The sequence below is a fragment of the Rattus norvegicus genome, chromosome X, assembly GCF_036323735.1.
Source record: "Rattus norvegicus strain BN/NHsdMcwi chromosome X, GRCr8, whole genome shotgun sequence".
NCBI classification, from domain to species: domain Eukaryota; kingdom Metazoa; phylum Chordata; class Mammalia; order Rodentia; family Muridae; genus Rattus; species Rattus norvegicus.
The window spans coordinates 125,491,118-125,517,589 of NC_086039.1; the positions used below are offsets into that span (position 1 = coordinate 125,491,118).

Here is a 26,472-nt window from a genome sequence, read left to right on the forward strand (position 1 = left end):
TTTCACTGGGGATAAAGAAAACACTCTCAAGTCCAGGCCTGTGCCTATTAGCAGGAAATGGCTAAGACAAAAAGAACTCAATGATATTTTTGAGGTGTTTTGGTCTTTGCTTTCTGCTAATAGTGTGTTGGATGGGCTTTCCCCACTCTGCACCCCCTAACCCTGCAGGACATTTATTTATATACTATGGCTTCCAATTTTGTTTTTAAGGGATTGATGTTGATGCCTGTGTGTGTGTGTGTGTGTGTGTGTGTGTGTGTGTGTCTGTGTGTGTCTGTGTGTGTATCTGTATGTGTGTATATGTGTATCTATTATTTGTTTTTTCAACTTTTACTACAGCTTTGTTTTTCTGTTCATGCATTTTGTCTTATTATTATTATTATTGCTGTTGTTGTTGTTGTTTTTATTAAATGTCTGTTTTCTAATTAAAGTGAGCCAGAAAGGATGCAGATTTCGGTGGGTGAGGAGGATCTGGGAAGAGTTGAGGGAGGGCAACCATAATCACATAATATATGAAAAAAGCCACTTCTGACAGCAAAAACAAAAGGAATGCTATCATAAATATCAAGTTATATACCCTCTTGTGAATCTTCCAAACTGTTTTCCTGGGCCAAATAAAATCATCAAAAACCTGTAGATCTGGACCACTTTTGCTATGAACTGAGTTGGGAGAGGAGCAATCATAATCACCCAGTCACTAATATCCATGGCCATTTAAAATACTTTCATTCTGTTATTTATTTATTTATTTATTTATTTATTTATTTATTTATTTTGGATAGCATGTTTCTTTCTTTCTTTTTTTTTCATCTTTACTAACTTGAGTATTTATTATTTACATTTCGATTGTTATTTCACTTCCCGGTTTCCAACATCCCCGTAACCCCTCCCCCCTCCCCTTCTTTATGGGTGTTCCCCCCCACCCTCCCCCCATTGCCGCCCTCCCCCCAACAGTCTAGTTCACTAGGGGTTCAGTCTTAGCAGGACCCAGGGCTTCCCCTTCCACTGGTGCTCTTACTAGGATATTCATTGCTACCTATGAGGTCAGAGTCCAGGGTCAGTCCATGTATAGTCCTTAGGTAGTGGCTTAGTCCCTGGAAGCTCTGGTTGCTTGGCATTGTTGTACATATGGGGTCTCGAGCCCCTTCTAGCTCTTCCAGTTCTTTCTCTGATTCCTTCAACGGGGGTCCTATTCTCAGTTCAGTGGTTTGCTGCTGGCATTCGCCTCTGTATTTGCTGTATTCTGGCTGTGTCTCTCAGGAGCGATCTACATCCGGCTCCTGTCGGTCTGCACTTCTTTGCTTCATCCATCTTGTCTAATTGGATGGCTGTATATGCATGGGCTTGAAGTTCTTATCATACAGATCTTTTACTTGCTTGGTTAAAGTCACACAGAGGTATTTTATAATATTTGGGACTATTATGAAGGGTGTCGATTCCCTATTTTCTTTCTTGGCTTGTTTCTCTTTTGTGTACTGATTTATTTGAGTTAATTTTGTACCCAGCCACTTTGCTGAAGTTGTTTATCAGCTTTAGTAGTTCTCTGGTGGAACTTTTGGGATCACTTAAATATACTATCATATCATCTGCAAATAGTGATATTTTGACTTCTTCTTTTCCAATCTATATCCCTTTGATCTCCTTTTGTTGCATGATTGCTCTGGCTAGAACTTCAAGAACTATATTGAATAAGTAGGGAGAGAGTGGGCAACCTTGTCTAGTCCCTATTTTAGTGGGATTGCTTCAAGTTTCTCTCCATTTAGTTTAATGTTAGCAACTGGTTTGCTGTATATGACTTTTACTATGTTTAGGTATGGGCCTTGAATTCCTATTCTTTCCAGGACTTTTATCATGAAGGGGTGTTGAATTTTGTCAAATGCTTTCTCAGCATCTAATGAAATGATTATGTGGTTTTGTTCTTTCAGTTTGTTTATATAATGGATCACATTGATGGTTTTCCGTATATTAAACCATCCCTGCATGCCTGGGATGAAGCCTACTTGATCATAGTGGATGATTGTTTTGATGTGCTCTTGGATTCGGTTTGCCAGAATTTTATTGAGTATTTTTGCGTCGATATTCATAAGGGAAATGGGTCTGAAGTTCTCTTTCTTTGTTGGGTCTTTGTGTGGTTTAGGTATAAGAGTAATTGTGGCTTCATAGAAGGAGTTCGGTAGTGATCCATCTGTTTCAATTTTGTGGAATAGTTTGGATAATATTGGTATGAGGTCTTCTATGAAGGTCTGATAGAATTCTGCACTAAACCCGTCTGGACCTGGGTGGGCTCTTTTTGGTTTCGAGACCTTTAATGACTGCTTCTATATCCTTAAGAGTTATGGGGTTGTTTAACTGGTTTATCTGTTCCTGATTTAACTTCGATACCTGGTATCTGTCTAGGAAATTGTCCATTTTCTTCAGATTTTCAAGTTTTGTTGAATATAGGCTTTTGTAGTAGAATCTGATGATTTTTTGAATTTCCTCTGAATCTGTAGTTATGTCTCCCTTTTCATTTCTGATTTTGTTAATTTGGACACACTCTCTGTCCTCTCGTTAGTCTGGCTAAGGGTTTATCTATCTTGTTGATTTTCTCAAAAGAACCAACGTTTGGTTCTGTTGATTCTTTCTATGGTCCTTTTTGTTTCTACTTTGTTGATTTCAGCTCTGAGTTTGATTATTTCCTGCCTTCTACTCCTCCTGGGTGTATTTGCTTCTTTTTGTTCTAGAGCTTTGAGGTGTGCTGTCAAGCTGCTGACATATGCTCTTTCCTGTTTCTTTCTGCAGGCACTCAGCGCTATGAGTTTTCCTCTTAGCACAGCTTTCATTGTGTCCCATAAGTTTGGGTATGTTGTACCTTCATTTTTCATTAAATTCTAAGAAGTCTTTAATTTCTTTCTTTATTTCTTCCTTGACCAGGTTATCATTGAATGGAGCATTGTTCAACTTCCATGTATATGTGGGTGTTCTTCCCTTATTTTTATTGAAGACCAGCTTTAGGCCGTGGTGGTCTGATAGCACGCATGGGATTATTTCTATCTTTCTGTACCTGTTGAGGCCTGTTTTATGACCTATTATATAGTCAGTTTTGGAGAAAGTACCATGAGGAGCTGAGAAGAAGGTATATCCTTTTGTTTTAGGATAGAATGTTCTATAAATATCTGTTAAGTCCATTTGGTTCATGACTTCTCTTAGTCTGTCTATGTCTCTGTTTAATTTCTGTTTCCATGATCTGTCCATTGATGAGAGTGGGGTGTTGAAATCTCCTACTATTATTGTGTGAGGTGCAATGTGTGTTTTGAGCTTTAGTAAGGTTTCTTTTATGTATGTAGGTGCCCTTTTATTTGGAGCATAGATATTTAGGATTGATAGTTCATCTTGGCAGATTTTTCCTTTGGTGAATATGAAGTGTCCTTACTTATCTTTTTTGATGACTTTTAGTTGAAAATCGATTTTTTTTTGATATTAGAATGGCTACTCCAGCTTGCTTCTTCTGACCATTTGCTTGGAAAGATGTTTTCCAGCCTTTCACTCTGAGGTAGTATCTGTCTTTGTTGTTGAGGTGTGTTTCCTGTAGGCAGCAGAATGCAGGGTCCTCATTGCGTATCCAGTTTGTTAATCTATGTCTTTTTATTGGGGAGTTGAGTCCATTGATGTTGAGAGATATTAAGGAATAGTGATTGTTGCTTCCTGTTATATTCTTATTTGGATGTGAGATTATGTTTGTGTGCTTCTCTTCTCTTTGTTTTGTTGCCAAGACGATTAGTTTCTTGCTTTTTCTAGGGTGTAGCTTGCCTCCTTAGGTTGGGCTTTACCATTTATTATCCTTTGTAGTGCTGGATTTGTAGAAAGATATTGTGTAAATTTGGTTTTGTCATAGAATATCTTGGTTTCTCCATCTATGTTAATTGAGAGTTTTGCAGGATACAGTAACCTGGGCTGGCATTTGTGTTCTCTTAGGGTCTGTATGACATCTGTCCAGGATCTTCTGGCTTTCATAGTTTCTGGTGAGAAGTCTGGTGTGATTCTGATAGGTCTCCCTTTATATGTTACTTGACCCTTTTCCCTTACAGCTTTTAATATTCTTTCTTTGTTTTGTGCATTTGGTGTTTTGACTATTATGTGAAGGGAGGAGTTTCTTTTCTGGTCCAATCTATTTGGAGTTCTGTTGGCTTCTTGTATGTTTATGGGCATCTCTTTCTTTAGGTTAGGGAAGTTTTCTTCTATGATTTTGTTGAAGATATTTACTGGTCCTTTGAGCTGGGAGTCTTCACTCTCTTCTATACATTATTATCCTTAGGTTTGATCTTCTCATTTAGTCCTGGATTTCCTGTATGTTTTGGACCACTAGCTTTTTCCGTTTTACATTATCTTTGACGGTTGTGTCAATGATTTCTACGGCATCTTCTCCTCCTCAGATTCTCTCTTCCATTTCTTGTATTCTGTTGGTGATGCCTGTATCTATGGCTCTTTGTCTCTTCCCTTGGTTTTCTATATCCAGGGTTGTTTTCCTTTGTACTTTCTTTATTGCTTCTATTTCCATTTTTAATTCCTTCAACTGTTTGATTGTGTTTTCCTGGAATTCTTTCAGGGATTTTTGTGATTTCTCTCTACAGGCTTCTACTTGTTTATTTATGTTTTCCTGGAATTCTTTCAGGGATTTTTGTGATTCCTCTCTATAGGCTTCTAGTTGCTTACTTATGTTTTCCTGTGTTTCTCTAAGGGAGTTCTTCATGTCTTTCTTGAAGTCCTTCATCATCATGATCAAATGTGATTTAAAATCTATATCTTGCTTTTCTGGTGTGTTTGGATATTCAGTGTTTGCTTTGGTGGGCGAATTGGGCTCCGATGATGCCATGTAGTCTTGGTTTCTGTTGCTCGGGTTCCTGAGCTTGCCTCTTGCCATCAGGTTGTCTTTGGTGTTACCTTGTTCTGCTATTCCTGACAGTGGCTAGACTGTCCTATAGGCCTGTGTGTCAGGAGTGCTGTAGACCTGTTTTCCTGTTTTCTTTCAGCCAGTTATGGTGACAGAGTGTTCTGCTCTCGGGCATGTAGTCTTTCCTGTCTACTGGTCTTCAGCTGTTCCTGTGGTCCTGTGTCCTGAGTCCACCAGGCAGGTCGCTTGGAGCAGAAAAGGTGGTCTTACCTGTGGTCCCACGGCTGAAGTTGCTTGTGGGGGGCTGCTTTTGAGCTCTCTGTGAAGGCGGCAACCAGGAGGGCCTGCGCTGCTTTTTCCAGGGGCCCCCCAGTGCACCAGGGTCCCAGATGGTGTTAGGTGTTTTCCTCTGGAGTCAGAAATGTGGGCAGAGTGTAGTCACTTCTGGCTTCCCAGGGTTGTCTGCCCCTCTGAAAGTTTAGCTCTCCCTCCCACAGGATTTCGGTGCAGCGAGCTTTTGATCGGGTCCCTTGAGATCTGGGTGGTGTCTGGACAGCAGGGGACCTGCCAATTGAGTGCCTCTGTTTGCTTTTGAGATGTTCCTGGCTGACCTGAAATTCACTAAATAGATCAAGACACTGAACTCACAGAGATCCACCTTCTGTCTCCCAAGTGTTGCACTAAAGTTGTGCCACAAAGCCTGGTACTTCCTACTGTTTTATTTTTTGGAACAAAACTTGGTTTCTTGGAAAATGCAAGTAATTTCTTTCCATGTTCAGTGACAAGAAAATGCTCTGAGGAGGCTGGGATCTTACATGAAATATAAATATCCCAAGCACACTAATACATCTAAGATTAAGACCATTGCATATCACTCATTGATAAGTGGATATTAGCCCAAATGCTCAAATTACCCAAGATGCAATGCACAGACCACATGAAACTCAAGAAGGATGACCAAAATGTGAATGCTTCACTCCTTCTTTAAATGGGGAACAAAAATACCCATAGGAGGGGATAGGGAGGCAAAGTTTGGAGCCGAGACTGAAGGAATGCCCATTCAGAGCCTGCCCCACATGTGGCTGATGTATTTACAGCCACCAAAACTAGATAAGATGGATGAAGCTAAGAAGTGCATGCTGACAGGAACCAGATATAGATCTCTCCTGAGAGACACAGCCAAATCATGTCAAATACAGAGGTGAATGCTAGCAGCAAACCATTGAACTGAGAACGGGACCCCCATTGGAGGAATCAGAGAAAGGACTGAAAGAGCAGAAGGGGCTTGAGACCCCACATGACCAACAATGCCAACCAACCAGAGCTTCCAGGGACTAAGCCACTACCCAAAGACTATACATAGACTGACCCTGGGTTCCAACTGCATATGTAACAGAGAATAGCCTTTTGGGGCACCAGTAGAAGGCGAATCCCTTGGTCCTGCCAAGGTTGGACCCCCAGTGTAGGGGACTGTTTGCAGGAGGGCGGTAATGGGGGAAGGATGGGCAGAGGAACACTCATATAGAAGGGGAGGGGGAGGGACTAGGGGGCTGATGGACAGGAAACCAGGAAAGCGAATAACATTTGAAATGTAAATAATACCCAATTTAATAAAAATGGGGGGGGGGGAGACCATTGCATATAAGTGACAAACCTCAAAGCAGCTCACTAAAACTCAGATTCTGCATATTGGATGACTTTCATGGGTATCACTAGTATGTCAGCCTCTATCACTTGTAAACAATCGATTCACTCTGGATGTGGTGGCATGCACTGTAATCTCAGTACTCCGGAGACAGAGGCATGTTTGTCAAGACCAGAAAGGACAACACAGGAAAGCTATCAAAAATATACACATAGCAGCAGAGCATAAAGCTCGTTTCATGACCGGAATGGTCACGCAGGCATAAAATGTCAGCACTGGGCAGGTGGGTCAGAAACCTAAGGACTCTCTCAGCTAAATGGTGTGAGGTCAGCCTGGGATAAAATTCATATCATGCTATCTACCACTGAATGTCCTGTTTTATTCATCTTCAAGTCATAATTATGCTGTTTGAAAGGTAGTAAGGAGTGAGCCCTGCCTCACCCAGCCTCCTCAGAGCATCTTCCTCTACTTATCATTATGTATTGTTGTCTGAATCCACTAACAAAAATGGATGGTCCATTACGATAGACACTTCTGTTCTGCTTCTAGGATAGAAGAGGCACTTAAAACATCCCGAAGGCATCTCCAAAAGGAGAAATACTCTAGATCAGGTCCCAGGTAACTGGAGTCTGCACACCAAATCCAGGATCTATTTGGCAGGGGGAAGGGGAGTGTTTTCATTATAGAAGACTTTGATCTCCTTAGTTTAGCTGTATTCTTGTGTTTTACTTTTAAGTTATTGTAAGCAAAATTCCCAAAAAAATAAATAAATAAAGCAGTAACTCAATCAAAAATATGGGGCACAGACCTATGCAGAGAATTCGACAGAAGACTCTCAAATGACTGAGAAGCGTCAAAAGAAATGTTCCCCATTCTTAGTCATCAGGGAAATGCAAATCAAAATGACCTGACAGTCCATCTTACACACATCAGAATGGTAAGATAAAAACTCAGGTGACAGCTGGAGAGGATGTGGAGAAAGACAAACACTCCATTGTTGGTGGCATTGCAAACTGGCACAGCCACTCTGGAAATCAGTCTGGAGGTTCCTCAGAAAATTGGACATTGCAGCTATACCTCTCCTGGGCATATACCCAAAAGATGCTCCAACATACATCAAAGACACATGCTCCACTCTGTTCATAGCAGCCTTATTTATAATAGCCAGAAGCTGGAAAGAACCCAGATGTCCCTCAACCAAAGAATGGATAACGAAGATGTGGTTTATTTACCAAATGGAATACTATTCAGAAATTAAAAACAAAGACACCATGAATTTTGCAGGCAAATGAATGTAACTAGGAAACATCATCCCAAGTGAGGTAACCCAGATAAGTGGATATTAGCCAACAAGTTCAGAATACCCATGATTCATCCCACAGTACCAAAAAAGTTAAAGAAGGCATGTCCAGGTGAGGAAGGTTGAATCCCACTTACAAGGAGGAACAACAGTCATGGAGAGAAGAAGGGAAGGACCTGGGTGAGTGAAGGGAGAGCTAGGGGCATAGGGATAAGGATCAGTTATGGAAAGAGACAGAATAGATTCCTTAGAGGACCAGGAGAATAAACAGAAATATGCCAGGGTTGGGGATGGGGGGATTATTTAGGAAGTCCCAGAGACCCAGGATGAGGGAGGATCCAGGAGTCAATGCAGGTGACCTTAGCAGAAATCCCCAACTGTTGGGATATGGAACCTAAAGAGACAACCTCCAGTCACCAGACAGGACCCCCAGTGGAGGGATGAGTGGGCTATCCAACTACAAAACTTTTGACACAAAACTGATCCTGTCTAAGAAAAAAATGCAGTCACTTCAGTCACTTCCAACTAGTGACCAGTCCATTTTGAGACCTGTCCTATAGGCAGGAACCAATCCCTCACACTATTAATGATGCTATGTTGTGCTTGCAGACAGGACCCTAGCACAGCAGCCCTCTGAGAGGCTCTACCCAGCAGCTGACTGAGACAGATACAGATACCCATAGACAGACATTGGACTGAGGTCGGGGACCCCTATGGAAGCATTAGGGGAAGGAGTGAAGACTCTCAAGGAGACTGCAACCCCACAGGAAGACCAGCAGTGTCAACTAACCTGGACCTCTGGGAGCTCCCAGAGACTGAGCCAACAACCAAAGAACAGGGGCTGATCCCAGCCCCCCACCCCAAGATACCTATTTAGCAGAGGGCTGCCTTGCCTGCCCTCAATGAGAATGCACCTAATCCTGCAGAGACTTAATAACCAGAGTGAAGTGTATGTGGTGGGGCACCTTCTCAGAGGTGAAGGGTATGGGTGGAGGGAGAACTCTGGGAGAGAGGACCAGGAGGGGGCAACATTTGGGATATAAAGTATTTTTAAAAATAAATAAGTAAATCCTTGATGCTAGGTCAAAAAATAAACAGCTCTTCTTTAACATATTTCACATATATGATTTAAAAGTAAATCATAGTTCTTTTCTCACAGTTACAAATCACTTTAATGAAGATGTTTTTCCTATGAAATATTTTTTGCCAGGTATGTTACAGGTATTCAAAAGTCAATACGCAAATTCCGTTCCCACAGAGAACTGTTCTGCTTATCTTCAGAAAATTACAATTACCCAAAAAGGAATATTAGAACATATATTCTTTTGTCGATTCTAAGATAGGGTCAAATTTCTCAATCTTTTTAATAACTATATCCTTTTCCAACTCTGAAAATTCTGGTTTGTGTAGATATAGTCTTCAAGACATTGAGAAAATAGACAATATTTGATGTTTTCAGTCTAGAGCTTACCCCAAGTGCAAAAAGTAATTAACAATGATTCTATATTATTAGATGTTATTTGACATTGTAGACCATGCAGAAAAAAAAATAAGGGCCAAAAGATCATTAAATTAACTTTTAACTTATACTAAATAAGTAACAATATACACGATGATATAGTCATTTGAGAAAACTATTGTTTATTTAGAAAAAATGGTTACACTGGTAGAATTCAGTAGATAAAAAATTCTCTTAAAAATGTCACGTGAAACGTTTCCAGATGTAAGTTTAGCAATACAAAGCTCCGGTAGCTGTAAAATTAAAACACAATTAATTTTTTTCTCTTCTACCCCCAAAATGTCCTAATTACAAGAAAAAAATGGCAAGGGACAAGTGAGCGCTGGTATATTTTTCTTTGTCGAACATGTTTTAATGTTGTACACATACTATATAAAACAATTCTTAGGCACTGCATAAGACAGTGCTCCACTTTATTTTTAGTGACTCATATTAAAAACAGGCCAAATAAATTAAAACTGAGCTCTAAGATGAGGTAAATTCAAAATCATTCAGTAACTGTTTATTTTCAGTTTCAACATTAAAAAGGAAGCATTTCAAATGGGGGGAGGGACTTGAAACCCAGGCAATATTTAATCAAAAGTGAAATTCTGTACACATGTAACCTTATTTGCTTATTGGGAAGTATATGCAGCACATTGTGCTAAAATATGGAATAATTAACACTTTCAGCCATTACTGAAAATAAACATGTAGAAATTAAGCAACAAGTTAAAGTACAATAACATACAACACAACAGTTTTAGGTTTTCTGCATGGAGCAATAAAGCAGGTAACTGAAAATGGGCCCGCTTCATTCACAATTCTCAGAAATCTACTCGAGAAAATACAATTCTGGTCACAGCTGTATGATTTCATTTCATACTTTCCACCTAAAAGAAACAAACTGGTTATACAGATAGACAAGGAGGGAGTGACTAAGGGAGAATGAGGAGGAAGGCCAAAGCAAGGTAAGAAGAGGCCATTGAGAGAAGGCCGGGGAGTGATCAAAGGGAAAGAAAGGGGAAAGGAAAAGACCCATTTAGGAAGAAACTTCAGTGAATTCTATCAATAACAAAGACTTGCAGAAAGTTCCCAGAAAATGAGGAAATATATTCTGTGTCTGTGTCTATTCTTAGAAATCATAAAGACACTATGAATTTTAAGAAACATTGAAACATTTTCTGTGTGTGATAGGGTGGAAGGATTCTGGGGTAGAGAAAAAGATTAAAGAGTAACAGGTAGATTCTACAGGTGCAAGGAATAATGTATCAAAAATAAACAGAACATTTAACAAAGGAAAGGAATCTATTTTACATGATCATCAAAAGAAATAGAAAATGATATCGATTTTTCCACAAGGACACAATTTTAATAGTGAATTATATTAAGATGCAATGTCTGCTAAATTATAAAAATTGCTTTAAAAATATATTGACTCAATTATACTCATTTCCTTTCCTTTATGTAGACATTTTTCAAATACTGCATAATGAAATAAATTCAAAACATGATCATTACAGCATGTGGCAAATAATTTATCTGCCTAACATTGTTCTCAAATTTTAAATTAATGCTTAATGCATTAAACTTTATTAATGAATATACTACATTCACACAGTTCCAAAAAATCATAGCTAGAAGGGGCCTTAGAAAATAATTACACTTGCATGAAATGCTGACAAGTAATTTACACATCATTTCTACACAGCATTCTGTGCATACTGTGTATAATGTTGACACCATCAATTATAATTTTGGATACACTGCTGTTAACCTTCTAATTTTATTACTTAAAATATAATTGTTTCTGTCCCTCAATGAATAAATGGGTAAACAAAACATGATACACATTCATTCTGTGGAATATTTAACCTTGTGAAGGAATGGATTGTTGACACATGCTACACCATGGATAAGTCTTGATAACATGATGGTAGTTGAAAGAACCCTGGCCCCCAGGACATGATATTGCACAATTCCATTTATATGAAATGTCCCAAAACAGGCAAATTCATAGGCAGAAAATGTGTCAGTAGCTTCCAGTGGCTGAAGAACGAGGAGAAATAAGAATGACTGCTAACCTGCACTTTGAGACTAGACTGTGGATGACTGCACCACACAGTGAGTATACTAACAACCACTGGACTGTCCACTTTAAAATGCTGACTGCATCTCAGGGTTTTAGACTGAAAATGAACAATGTTCCAATAAAGAACTTCATGGTATTCACATGACCATACTCGTGAGAATAAGAACTGGGTCATTAATCATGTCTATGTAATGTTCCAAAAAAGAAAAAGAACATCATGGTATCCATATGACAATATTCAGAATAAGAAATGGGGTCTCAATCATGATCATGTCACACTATGAGAATACCTTAGGGACAAGAAAACTTTTGTGGACATATTTAAGGGTACATTAAATGATAAAAAATGTTTTTGCCATTAAACCACAAACATCTTTCCCATGAACTGGAATTAAAATTAAAATTTTTTAAGAAGCCAAAACCCTCCAAGCAACATAATCACCCCAATGTTTTCACACTTATAGAATTCACACACAAAGGCAACCTATCTACATCATTAAGGAATTGGTTCCAAGAGGCAATTTCCTTTCCTTTCTGAGAAAGAAAGATGAACTAAAAGTCAGTTAGTGAACTTTCCATTAGATGCTGCTTCTGGATGGCGTATCCCACATAAAAACTGTATGCACAGGGACCTTGCTCCAAGAAATTGCCTGCAGGTGAAAATGTTCTGAAAAATCAGTGACTTTGGAATGTCTTGTCAAAAGGATGGTGGTGTGTATGCATCTTCTGACTTAAAGCAAATTCCCATAAAATGGACAGCACCAGAAGCTCTTAATTATGGGAGATGTCATTCTGAGAGTGACTCATGGAGCTTTGGCATCCTCCACGGGGAGACGGTCAGCTTAGGGGTCTGTCCACACCCTGGAATGACAAATCAGCAAGTACAAGAGCAAATGGAAAGAAGATACTCAATGTTAGTCACGACATCTCAAGGGTGTCCACACAGTCTTATTCAATAACACTAAGGTTTGGGGGTTACAACTTGAAATCCATCCCAAAGCTCAATGAACTTTGAGAAGAGTTGGCTGCTAACAAACATAACCCTAGACAGGAGGATCACAGTGGCTTATATGCCAGCCTGTGCTATACAGAATTCCAGGACAGTCTGAGCTTCAAAGTGAGTTCCTGTCTCTTAAATTCCAAAACACTAAGAAGGCATAGAGATGAAACAGTACCAAACTCAGAGTTCATTTTTTGCCCTTTATACACTTACGCTTTTACTCACTAACACTGAATATATACCAATCATATGTCACATTCTTCTATGTTTAATTTTATATAATGATATTTTTAAAATGTGCATCATATTAACCATCATAAATAAGTGAACTTAGCTTATAAATCCAAGGTGTCACAGAACCCTGTCTTTTTCCCAATTAGGATTTGTTGATAGTTCAGTCTGCTCTCTGTCACACACATATACTCTTTTGAAGCTATCAACTGCATTCTTAATGCCACACAGAACACAGTCAAGCAAAAGTGTCCTATTCTGCTGAGAGCAGACTACATATATAAAGATCATTTTAGATTATACTAGTAACTATCTCAACGTTCTCAATTCTTTTTATCTGATTCAATAATTCAGATATTTCTTAAAATAGCCTTTTTGATAATATTTAAAAATTTAAGAGAAACTTTAAAATACAAACCTGCCCCAAAAGTAGCTAGTTCATGGTTAAGTGTCTGCTTCAAATGGGGTAGCACAGTACTGTGTTCCCTGCATTTGCCTTCATTTCAAGTTACCATGATATTTCATGACTCACCCCCTCAATGCTTATCCCTCTCCCTCTCTCTCCAAAGCTGAAGCACATATAAAGGTGAAGTTGACAATCGCAAGGAAGAAGTTATGAGGAGAAAAACATAGGGACAGACATCCTAATCTAGCATTCCACCTGCAGGTGCCCTTGCAAACTTTTACAGCAAACACAGTCCCTGGGATGTTCTGTGCCAATGAAATGTAACACAAAGTTAAAGTTGAGAATCTTTTAAGCTGAAACCCAATTGCAGACAGACAGGGTTGCCTGTCAGAAGGAAAAATGTACAGAGAGGACAGTCACACAAATGGGTAAATGTGGGAGAAGAACTTTTTATAAGCCCTTATCCCAATGTTGAGACCTTGAAGACACAAAACAAAATAGCATCTTGTGAATATGTGTCTACCTGAAAAGGAAAAGCAAGGAAGTACAGAATTCTTTCAACTACTTAGTGTCTATGAGTATTGCTTTACAGGACCCACGGCTAGCACTTCCAAAGAATACAAATGGTAATGCAGAGAAAATAGTTGTGCCTATCACTTCAAACTCCTAACAAGAGCTTTAAACATATTAAATGATTGCTATATATAAACCAAAATAAAAAAAAACAAAAACAAAAGGAAATTTGCTCTCAATAAATATCTTCAAAGATATAAAACAATCATTAGTCAGTATGTTTTCCCTTTTATCAAACAGTATAAGTTAACATGTATAAATATACTTGTATAAAATACTCTTGTTTGATAGCAGAGGGAAAAACTTTCTTTGAGTATTGTTCCTCACCAGTATTGTTTTCATTGACTAAATCATTTCATATTACAGTTATTAATTCTATATATAGATTTCTATGTTCAGTTAGCATAATGCCTAAACATCACACATAGTAAGAAAAATAATTGTTTGTTTGATTAGAAGAATGGGTAAGATCATTTGTTCAACACAAATCACAAGCAGAGCATGTGAATCTGTAGCATATTCATACAAATGTGGGAACCAGTAACTAGGACAAGCTCACATATGAGCAATGACTAGTTCCTGAGAATAAATTCATCAAATACTACATTTCCTAATGTGAGTTACTACCATACTCAGACAAGTTGTAGAATGCCAATGCATTCCTAAAGTTAGGAATCTGTGAGTACAAACTAGAAGGGGGGAAAAGGCTAGAATAGGAGTTTTAAAATCAACGTCTACAGGGGCTAAGTTATAACAGAAACAAAACTAACCATGTATGGAATGCTGGAGTAAACAGCCTGCCTCTTCCTCCCCTAACCACTTTCTCCACAAAATCCTTGTCCTATGGGGAAAGCATGTAGGTCAAAGTTTGATTGCTACCATATAGAAATCAAAACACAATGTCAAATGTTTCATCAAATGAAACTGAAATTCTGAGTGGCTGATTTTTCTGAATTGCTAAAGAATATTAAGATATAGTGTTTTTGCACAATAGTACATGCATATAATCCCAGCACAACTGAGGCTGAACTGGTGTGTGTGTGTGTGTGTGTGTGTGTGTGTGTGTGTGTGTGTGTGTGTGTGTGTGTGTGTGTGTGTGTTGTGGGTGTTGATTTGATATCAACCTAGGCTACACAATGTGTTATGGACCAGCTTGGAATACAGAGTAAGAGCCTACTTCAGACTAACCAACAAACAAATAAAACTATGCTTTCTAAATGTAAACCTTGTAAACCTAACAAGGCAAATTTTGTTCAAGACTAGAAACTTTTGGTATCAGACTTATAGGATAAAAGTACTAGGTTACACGTATGACACTAGAAGTTAAAAAAAAAATGGGGCTTGTTTGAATGGCAGGCTAGAAATGCAGTGAACTAAAAGTATGGACAGAATGAGTTGTGGGTCACATTTATCAGGTAATAAAAGAAAAGAATGGTTGTTTGATAATGATTTAATTAGCATGAGTTTTTTGTTTATTTTCCCCCTTCGGTGTTGGGAATTGAACTTTGGGCCTTGTACATAGCAGACAATCTACCACTGAGCTACATCCTAAGTTTCAGGCAAGGATTTTTAATGATTAAAGTAAAAGAGAATGCTAAAGGTAAAAGTAGCTAGTGATGTTCAAGGAGAGGTCGAATTTAGACAAAGATTTTGCAGGTAAAAACAAACACAAGAGTTTAGAAACTATTTTTATAGGAGAAAGGACAGGAGAGTCTAAAAAGAAAGTAATCTAAATCCCACTATGCATGGTATTCTCTTGATCCTAATGTTCTCCTTTTAATATGTCTGCACTTAGATGGGTACAACAAATCGATGTAATTTCTCAACTGAATCCCCAACCTTAAAATGAGCGGATAAAATAATGGCAATGTGATGTGTTAGCAGCTCTTCTTTCTGCAGATTAGGAATCAAGTTAACAGGGGAACAAGAGAGGCAGATTTTGATACACCCTGGGGACAGACTATAGGAAATGATATGGTTTTAGGTGAAAAGAAAAATGGAAGAGCTTTCTCCAACCACAGAATGAGCCCAAATACAGAGGCAACCAGAAAATAACCAGACAAAGAAAATCAATCATAAACCACCAAGAGTGAGAGTCTGTCCCAGAAGGAAGTACGTGGGACAGACACAACTGTCAGCAAGCTAAATATACCTGTAAAGCTTATCTGTTTCTAGATTTACTACAAGACCAGCAGCCAAAGAGCTAGTCCTTTCCAATCCTATTGCCCTCACCTTTCATTCCTAAGGGATACTCCATGGCCAATGTAAATATAACTCATGGAAATCTGTATCAAAACCTTCATGTATAAAAAAGCAAACCTGGGTGCTGAGAGAACACAAATACGTAAGTAAGATCACAATGAAAGTTGTCAATGACCATGGTTGATCTATTTCAAATGCAAATTTGACAGGAAGGTTCTTTGTTTCTTTAACAGCATGTTAAATAAAAACAAATCAAAAGGCTCTAAGATTAGAATAAAAAACATATAGTATGCACAGTATTTAGTATATATTATATAGTATATTATATATACTAAATATATATAAAATAGTTCCCCAGGAAGACAGTCAGAGGATGCCTGGAAGACTGAATAATACTATTTCTCTTACAATTTTTCTATTTAAGAAATAAAGACTATTAACCAGACAAGGCGATCCATACATTTAAACCTATCACTCAGAGGGCAGACGCAGGGGTATTTTTGTGAGTTCAAAGCTACCCTGATCTACATAGCAAGTTCAAGACCAGCCAGGGGTATATAGTGAGACTGTCTCAAAATAAGAAGAAAAAATACTAAAGCTAAATGTTCTTTCATATTCTTGCTTATCCTACTCTACTATTCAAAAAGACACAGGGAGAAACAGAGTGAACCAAGCATACCTTTCATTTGGTCACCTACCTTCCAACCTCAAATTCCTGCATTGCAACCAAAATAAATATGACAAATCCAATATCCTAAACCATATACTGAAATAGCTCCCAGACATTTCTCACCCTTACACAGCATTAAGTAGAGTTTGCTATGTGTCTGGTTCCATAAATAATTAGAAGCAGCTCAGGTTGGAGATAAGGTATAAACTGTGGGTGTATCTGTATTATTATTATTATTATTATTATTATTATTATTATTATTAAAAAGTAACAATTGCAATGAAAGCAAAAAAAAGAGCAATAAAGGAAAGTCAACTTCAAATATGTCTACCTGGAATCATTAACGGAGAAAAAAATCATTCTACATACTTCAATAATTATAAAACATCCAAAAATAAGTAGTCATATAATTTATGTAAGATAGTTAAAACATTTTATACATCATAGAAAACAAATACATTACTTTGAAAACAAATTTGCCTATTTAAAATCTGGCTAAAAGTACAGAACATAATTTCTGACTTTATAAAACATGAACAGTGACAGAAAGGCACAAAAACTTAAAGGCAAAAAAAACAGAAAACACTAAAGTTCTGCCCTTAGTGTCAACTTTGCTTTCTAATGACTCTGTGACCTGCTTCAACCTTTCAGACTTTTAATTTCTTCACCTGTAAAGTATAAATAACACCACCACTTTTTGGACTATATGTGCTTTAAAAACATAATTAATTTTTCCAGAAATGATGGGACTAGGTGGCAAAGAGAAAACCAGGTGTTCTTAAATACATCTTGATGGTTTCTTAAGTGTAACTAATCAGCAAGCTTAAAGTGAAAAGAGCTTTAAAATAACTGCAAATTTTATAAAAAAAAGTCTCTGTCGTCATAGTCAGTTAAAATTTGAGTAGCTGTACCCTGCAAAATTAATCTAGTTCCTTTACCATTTCTAGAACTTCTTTAGGTATCTCTCTAAATGAAAAGGAGGGGAGAAAATACTCACCTTGGTTGAAATTGTTCATTATCTGTGCTTGTCAGAGGACTTATGAGTAGATGACTTATTAAGGGAAAACAACCTTGGGAGAGAAAAGAATAATGTCCTACCTCTTTTGGTATGACTCCTCTTATATTCCTAAGCCTAAATAGCTCTAATCAGCCTAGTAAGCTCAAATACTGAGAGCTCTGCTTATCTGTCCCATCATTCTGCATTTCTAGTCACCATCTTCCCTGAACCAAGGGATTCTGTTTCTATTTTTTCTCTTGGTAACAATACGAAGGGACAGCAACTACTAAAATACAAGGAGCCTATACAACTTTTGTCATTAAACATCTCTGTCACTACAGAATCATTTTTTAAAAATATCATGAAGTTCAAATCTCAGATTGTACACTGAAGTTAACTACAAATATCATTTTAAAACTAATAAACTGCATATTTAGATCACATAAAAGGTTTAATTCTAAACATGAATGGTATCAAAAACCCTTCTACTACAGTGAGTGAAATATAAAGATAAAAAGGATATTGTTTCTTCTCTTCTTTTCCTCCTGAACTATCCCGTTTTTCTTTCTTTTCTATCTTTTCTTTATCATGCCTGGATTCCTATGAGGAATGATGAAATTAGTTGGGAAAGGAAAAATCAAATACATTTAAAAAAACAGCTTGAAATTATCTTCTACCATCTTTTATCATCTACCAGCCATAATTTTTCTTCAAAAACTTGCTTAATGACTTCAAAACTACACGTAACAAAGAAATTGAACTCCTCCAAAAGTGAAAACATTCATACACCATAGAAAAGTGTGACAGCTTATAAAACAGGAAATAATATTTGCAAAAATGTACAGCAGTCACATATCCAGAATATCTAGAGAAATCTTCTAAGTGCATAAAAGACTCATTTTGAAAATGATGTGAAAAGATTTCTCCAAAGAAGATATACAAAAACATGGAAAGAGAGACAACTGATACTATTAGTCACAGAGGAAATACAAATCGAAACCACAATGATTTACCACGCATATCCACTAGGATGACTATGAATAAACTAAAATAAAAAGGAGCCAGTGTTGACAACAATGTACAGAAATTGCACCCTGATGTATTACCAGTGGAAATGCAAGCTATATAGCCACTGTGAAAAGTTTGGCAGCAATTTAAAAAGGCTAAACAAAATTATCTAATAACCTAAAAATTCTATTCCTAGGTGTATCCAAGAAAATTGAAGGTAGTCAAACGAATTATTTCATATCAGTACACAAATGGTTATAACCAAAAAAGCATAAACAATCTAAAAGTACAACAATTGGCTGGCTGTGGTGGCTTACCCCTAAAATCTTAGCACTAGGGAAGCTAGGGCAGGAAGACTTTGAGTTTGAGGGTAGGATGAAGTACTGAGGAAGCTCCAACCCAGCTTGGGCTACTGAGGGAGGCTCTGTCTTAAAACTAAAGAGAAATCCAGCAACTAAAACAAATGTGGTATCTTCATATAGTGGAGTATTATTTGGTCATAAGTTATTAAGTAATAGCAGATCCTATAATATGGAAGAACAATCTCAAAATCATTCTAAGAAGGCAGATACAAGACTACATTATTTTATAATTCTATTTATATGATAGGTTAAAAATAGGCAATTCCACAGAGACAGAAAGAAGATCAGTGGTTGCTAAGGACTGGGGAAAGCAAAGTGAGGAATGAATGTATCATGAACCTACACTTCCCCTTTGGGACAATTAAAATGTTTTGTAACTAGACAAACAGCAAATGTACAATATCGCAAATATACATACCACTTAATTCAGTGGTTATCAACCGTTCCTAATGTTGTGACCCTTTAATATAGTTCTTCATGTTATGGTGATCCCAACCGTATAATGATTTTTGTTATTTTATAAATATAATTTTGCTATTATAAATAATAGTACTATAAATATTTTGGAGATAAGGGTTTTTGCAAAAGAGCCTCTGCAATGCGCAGGTTAAGGACCATTGCTTTAATTGAATTATTCTGTGAACTTATCTCAACTGAAAAATATTAAAAGGAACAGCCTATCTTTGGAAGCATACAGAATTAAATTATCCACCATTTACTTTTACTTTTCTAGAAGTGCTTTTTAAAACTATCAATACACTATACATTTTTAACATTTATAATAATGCCTTTGTAAACAGTTTACAACTTAGTGGCTCGTCAATTATTTCACGGCACATGCTTAAGATGTGAGTATCACTCATAAGTATATAAAAGAATGTACTTTATACATATACAGATATACTTTAAGAGAAACTAAAAACAACAAATTGTGGATAGAGGAAAAAGTACGCATAAAGAACTGAAATGGTGACCTGGGTGGTGGTGGTGGTGCGAGCCTTTAATCCCAGCACTTGGGAGGCAGAGCTAGGAGGATCTCAAGGAGTTCAAGGCCAGCCTGGTCTATAGAACAAGTTCCAAAATAGCCAAGGCTACACTGAGAAACAACCCCACCCCCTACCCCCAAAAGAAGGAACTGAAATGCTAAGAATGAAAAGGAGAGAAAAACAACTTCAGAAGTATACTAATTTTAACTTCACAGTAATTTAGGGCACATCTAGCTTACATTTTCTAACCAGAGAACCTGCTCCCTCCCAATCCTCCTGTTCCCATTCCAAAATTAACAATTGATTAACTGGCAAGAATATATCTACATATACACTGAAGCACTAAATGTACAGGAGTAATTCTTTTCCTCACAAGGCCCTACCCCTAGATGAAGAGCCCCATACAATTAACGGCTGCTTTGAAAGAAAGAAACCCAGCCTTCTCTAAGGACTAGCCCTCTGAATGGTATGGTCAGCACTAAATGGACTCAGCAGGTTATACTGCCAGACACAGAGAGAAGTGTAATAGTAATAATCATACAAGAGGTCATGACGCTTAGAGGAAGTTGGGGGAAGACACAGGAAAACAGAATCAAGAGTTTGGGGTAAAAATGATATAAATACAGTACTCATATATGACAGTCTCAAAGAATAATAAAATACATTGTTTTCTGAAAAGTATACAGTTCCTTTGCATTCCTAATTTACCTTTTTGCCACCAGAGGAGATTTTATCCATCTTCTCAGATTTAAACGAATCACTACTGCCTTTTTCTTTGCCTGAAGATTTTGACTTATTTTTCTCTTTGTCTTTCTCATTTGGATATTGAGACTCACATGGACTTTCACTTTTGTGTTTTGAAACCCCCACTAAAATTACAAAAGAGAACAATGAAAGGCTTTTCAGGTTCACGCAGATGACTGCTTCCAAGGTATTAGTTAAGTCTACCTACTTGTTCCATTCTCCTCTTTCCGCCTCTTTGTTATGTCCGGTGGCACTTCACGGTCATTGTTTGAATGATCCTAGAACCAAGAATTGTGAACTACATTGATCGTGGGTTATGGTTTTTATTTTTGTTTTGAAGTATTACTTTTATACAAGAATGGCATCACTAACTAGCACTGGAGGATATCTGCAGTACCACATATTTGGTAAAATGGCATGAAAGAGATTACTAAGCTGAAGTTCTCTATTGTAGAAGATAGAAGACACACTTTAGGATGAAAATACCAGCTAAAACTTGAAACAGAATGCTGTGGAACAAAGCAGTATTTTCTAAAAGCAGAAAAACACATTACTATACACAAAATAAAGTTTTCCAAGCTAATGTTTAAAAATTACAAACCCTTTTCCGCTCTTTCCTGTCCTTTTCATCTTTTTTCTCTCTTTCTCTGGATCTTTCCCTTGACTTGTCCAAATCTTTCTTGTCCATTTCTCTCTCCTTACTCTTGGACAGTGGTGGAGGATTATGGTTAATGTAGAGCTGTTAAAATTAAGGCAATATTACTAAAGATTATTAGTTTTCCAGAATTGGCAGCCTTCGGTATTTTTGTTTACTAAATGAAAGATAACGGGTAATTATATATAAAGTCAAAACTAGTTATCTGCGTATTTTATGAGAGCTAAAATAAACGAATGTAACACATTTACAAAGGCTTTAATCCTAGGCCTTTAAGTACTCCCATTTTAACTCAGTTCATTACTGCCTCAAGTAACATTTCCAGTAAATTCAGAAGCTAGCATTCTCCTTGTAAAAAACAATGACTAGACTTTCCCTGCTGAAAAAGACAAAAACATATCCCTATCCCTATGCAGTTGGGATATTTAAACATCTTAACATCTACTAATAATCAATGACAATGGGCAGAAAAGGTATAAATAAAACCTAGCCATGATTTTGCTAGTACATCCATTTTGCATTGATATAAACCAGGCAGTGATTATCTCAAATACTTTTGGAAATACAAAGACTGATGCATATTCTCTACCTCCAAAAGCACCATAGTTCTATCAAATAATCACAACTATGAATTCTATCTCACTGGTTCTAAACAGCCCAGGACACCACCAGGTCAGCTGATGGTGACTAAACTCGGAAGACTGAAAAATGACAGAACAAATATTCTCTGTAAGAATGTCTATTAGTAATAAAACAGTCAAACATTAAGGTTATTCTAATTCCAAATGATAGAAAAAAAAATCTTACTTCTGAAAGTTGGAAATGTAAAAATCCACTATAAAAGAAAATGTATAGGAAGAACTCGGAAAAAAATTGGATGCCTAACTTTATGACATTTAGAACTGTGGTATGATATATTCAAAGAATAATAAATAGAATTCATTATGTAGCTACCTAATTCTAGATATACCCTAGGAAGAAACAGAACAGTGAATGCAAGGTAAAATAATTTTACAGTAAGGAATCCTATGATAATCTAAGAAATGCAAGAAAAAGAACCATCAATTTGAAGTTTAAACACTTATTTTTAAATACCACCAAATATTTTCAGTTCGGTTTCCTAAGAAATATTATCAAAGCAACAGAGTGGATTCTTTAAAAAAGAAAATCTATGTTTAAAAACTGAAGAATGACTGAAATAGTCAAAGTGTTTATCGATAACAAATATTAAGAGAATAATCTATAGTCTTAAAGTACTATCCAAAAGATACTTTTACTGGTTATGCCTTTAAACGACACTTAAAATATTTTTCTAATTTTGAAATTCACTGCATATTTCCCCATATTTTAATATTATTTATGGATTAGATAAAATAAGTTCAATAATCTATTTAACACCTAACAATTTCCTTAAAGTACTGCTTCATTTCTCCTACTACTAGAGTACCCCCCCAAACACACCAAAAAAAACCCCATTTTGTTACATGCCTACTTGAATTCTGTACTGTAAAGAACTAAGAAACTTCTCTAGGACTTCTGGCATTAATAGTGAAATATTTCACTATTGAAATTCAATGTCAAATAGTTAAACTGATACACAATCCAATTCTAGGTTTAGAAATAAAACAATTAATGTCCTCCTTGTCGTTGTTCTAATTGTGACAGCACCTTTTACTGAATCACTGAGGGAGTAGAATTTATACTTCTTTGTTTAGGCATTGTGAGCATGCTGCATAATCATCACAGTTATATCCTACCACACTGCAACCTAAAGTTCTGTGGCCACCAATAGTCCCTTTTTACTTTACTAGAACAATTAATTACTTTTATCTTAAAATTCTCAGGTTTTCAAAAAATAGCTTGAAAGCCATCAGCACCTAACCTATCTCTCAGCTCTGCAGTTCACTTCCCGGTAGATTCCTAGTAATATTGTTACTGTTTATATGCCACTTCTGTAATGGGGTTTGCCTACTAATCTCAGGCTATTTATTTCTGTCCACAATCATTTCTAGTACATCTCCAACTAGATGCCTAGTCCACTTTTATATACATCTACAATGGATGTTTAACACATTATTTGCCAAATAAAGCTAATGACATGATAGAACAATCTATATGTAATACTGTAGGATTTTGTTACTGGTTTGACTTTTATTTTTTTAGATTGAGACCATTAAGATCTAATAAAGGAATCTAGCCAACACTCCAAATCAAGCCTTGGCTGGAGTAGAAGCATGTGAGGTGGAAATGGGAGTGGAAAGGGAGCTGACAAAATATATGGATCCTATGTTAGGTTAGTCGTCTTTTAATCTCATCAAAAAATTAAATCTATGTATTACTTTACCATGAATTGTAAAGTAAAATACCCAAGAATTCTTAAGAAGGAAAATTTGGGGACAAAGCATAGCATAAAAGAAAAATCAAACTAAAATCAAGGAAACCATTTTATATATGTACAAGTAACAAGAGAACATGAAAGACAGACAAATACCTTACAGTAAAACCTCTAGGAATTAAAAGCTGCCCCAGAAAACAGTGAGGCTATATAATTTGCTCAAAGTCCAGGAAATTTTATCCCAAGTTAGTCAAATGCTAATAGATTTCCTATATACTTAAAACTATAAAATCAGCTATTATACAAATTACTACTTTAGATTGCTCATGAAAGGCTTATGACTTCATTAAAAGTATTTCCTGAGTGGCTAAACCTTACTCTAGAACCTTAGGAACTCATGCTAAGCTAAGGATCTGAAAAATGAATTGAATCTCATAATTTTTAATACTATGTGTGTGTGGGGGGGGGGATTTTCAAACTTTCTGGTTCCATGCATATAGAATAATCTACTGAATTTCAAGTGCCCACAAAAATCTTCTTGTACAAAAACGGAAAATTGACTTCAATTAGCACATTTAAAAAGTAATATAAACATATTAAAGGAGCTAAGGAAAGGTTTGCAGCTATTATTAAAATGGATGTTAAGAGCCAGGAAACCTTAATTTTATCTCACATTTTCGGTAATGACAAATTGTATGCCACAGGGAATAGCCCAGTCTTTCATTTGTCAAAAAGACACTACCATCTGCCCTATTTAACTCATAGTACTGTTAAAAGCATGAGGTGAGGCAAATATACATCATCTAGACATAGAAAACTGACAAAACAATATTCACAACAAATGCAAGAAATCATAATCTTCACTGACAAGTAAATCTAGTTAACCTTAGCATCAGGTTTCAAACCACTTCGACATATGCCTTAATAAATAAATACTAACAAATTAAAACTATTAGAAGCCCGTGGATATAAAACACTCCACACAAGCTACTGGTTGAGACTGTCAAATCCAATCCCAAACTGGCTGCAAAGACCTAATGCAGTACATTTTTATGACAGCCAATAAAAAGATTTTACTTTAAACTTGTAGTTTAGCATACTAAAATAAAAAGTACAATTTTTCAAAGTATATAAACTTTCAGATAATAGTTTATCTTAAAAGCAATGCCATATTTTTAAGACATAGGCACTTTGGCTATCTTAATGACTAATAATTAGTAAATGTTTGCCCAGAATCCAGACATTTCAAAATTCCATTTAATCTATAAGAATCATACTTAGCATATAAGTAGAAAAAAAGTAGAAAAACCAAAGTAAAGAGGATACAGATTTCATAAGACAAAATGACATGATCAGTAGACAATTCAAGTATAACTGAAATGAACTCCGTAATAAAATACACGAACTGCACACTGTTTTTAAGAATTAAAATACCCAGGAGAGTAGTGTAAACCAAAGAATTAATACTGACATATAAACAGAGCCAACAAGTTGAGTGCTTCCTTCCAGGAGAATGAGTATTTTCTATTCACTCTATCTCTTGGTGCTATGCCACAGCTACTATAAGGATACTTCAGCAGAGGGACATATAAAGAAATTTATGGATTGAGATGAATTCGGTTTTTAAAAGTTCTGTGAGTGCAGCAAATTACTTTTTTGTATTTCTGAGTTATCTATAAACAAAGCAGTAAAACTGGCAAGTTTGCTCTATGAAACTATGAAAGTCTACCTACCAACCATCCCAAATAAACCAGCAACTCTCTTTCTCCCAAATCTAAATCATAAAAAGAAAAATGCATAGTACGGCAAGAAAGAATATATAAAAATACTGCCACACACACATATAATAATGTGTCTATATAGCCCATTGTCATCTGGTTTTTTGGTTTTTTTTGGTCAGAAACTTTAAAGGTGATTTCTATATAAACTGAGTGCTTTCTCTCACCAATCCTAGCATACAAAGTTTACTAGGGTGGTGGCCCCTACTAAATAAAGGAGTTTAGCAATTTCTGGTTTACTTAGGCATTATTTTAAAAGACTCAAACCTTTGCTGAAGAGTCCTTGAGATCGATGAGACTGTCCTGTAGAAAATGAATGGAGATGACAGGTGAGCTGGCATAGTTCTCAGAACCCAGAGGAACTTTGGGAAGTATGTCTGTAACCTAGAAACAAACCAGCTATTTCTTGTGAGGATAAATTCCAGGAAATCACTATCAATATGAATATCATCAATAAAAACAAAAATCAAAACCATAAAATGGAATTGTAATATTAAAAATTATAAATATTAAATATAAAAAATTTAAAATTTTGTCCTGATTGAAAATTAAAAATAAACATAGATGCCACATATTTCATATTAAGTTTTAAGTAATTAAGAGGCTATAAAAAGGCAAAACATTTTTCTCTACCAAAAGTTGAAAACAGTAGCAGTCACCATGAAAAAAATTAACTGATATTTTTATAGTTATTCTCTAATTTAAAAAGTCCAAATTTTATTCATTTATGACTCCAATAAATATAAACATTTTATTCTGGCTAGAAAATTCAGTGGCATTAGAAGAAAACAGTAATCAATATTTTGTTGCAAAGTATCATGATTATTCAATCTTATGCCTCTCATAAGGAAAAAGGTTAAAAAAAAAAAGAAAGAAACCAACCACACTATTTCACCACAGTGCTCTGGATGAAGAATTAATTAACTTACAGTTTTAAAAGTTCAACGTACTGCAAATTCAAAGATTCCATGAAATTAGATGACTTTAGAATTAAAATTAAATATGGAGCAAGGAATGGCTACCCTGAGTCTTCAAGAAGGCTACACCCACGATTTTGTGCTGCAGTTGAATGCCTGGGGTTTCTCTTTGCTGGGTGGTAGGTAGGACTGGATGCCACATC

General features: G+C 36.3%; 1 protein-coding gene and 1 pseudogene across 2 annotated transcripts in view; one reads left to right on the top strand and one right to left on the bottom strand.

Moving 5' to 3' along the window:
- Nucleotides 1-9,431: 9,431 nt before the first annotated feature.
- Nucleotides 9,432-26,472, bottom strand: part of Thoc2 (THO complex subunit 2) — a 114,591-nt gene continuing 97,550 nt past the window's right edge. Inside the window, exons 33-39 of one of the 2 annotated variants that reach the window (XM_006257504.5) lie at nt 25,620-25,736; nt 21,186-21,323; nt 20,793-20,862; nt 20,549-20,709; nt 18,008-18,084; nt 17,485-17,530; nt 9,432-12,266 (exon numbers count right to left, since the gene is read on the bottom strand). In XM_006257504.5, coding sequence (XP_006257566.1) covers nt 17,503-17,530; nt 18,008-18,084; nt 20,549-20,709; nt 20,793-20,862; nt 21,186-21,323; nt 25,620-25,736 — 591 coding nt within the window. In that variant the 3' untranslated portion in view covers nt 9,432-12,266; nt 17,485-17,502. The remainder of the gene's footprint in view (nt 12,267-17,484; nt 17,531-18,007; nt 18,085-20,548; nt 20,710-20,792; nt 20,863-21,185; nt 21,324-25,619; nt 25,737-26,472) is intronic. The other variant, NM_001191756.2, reaches the window with a different exon arrangement.
- On the top strand, nt 11,597-12,633 carry Thoc2-ps1 (THO complex 2, pseudogene 1; annotated as a pseudogene).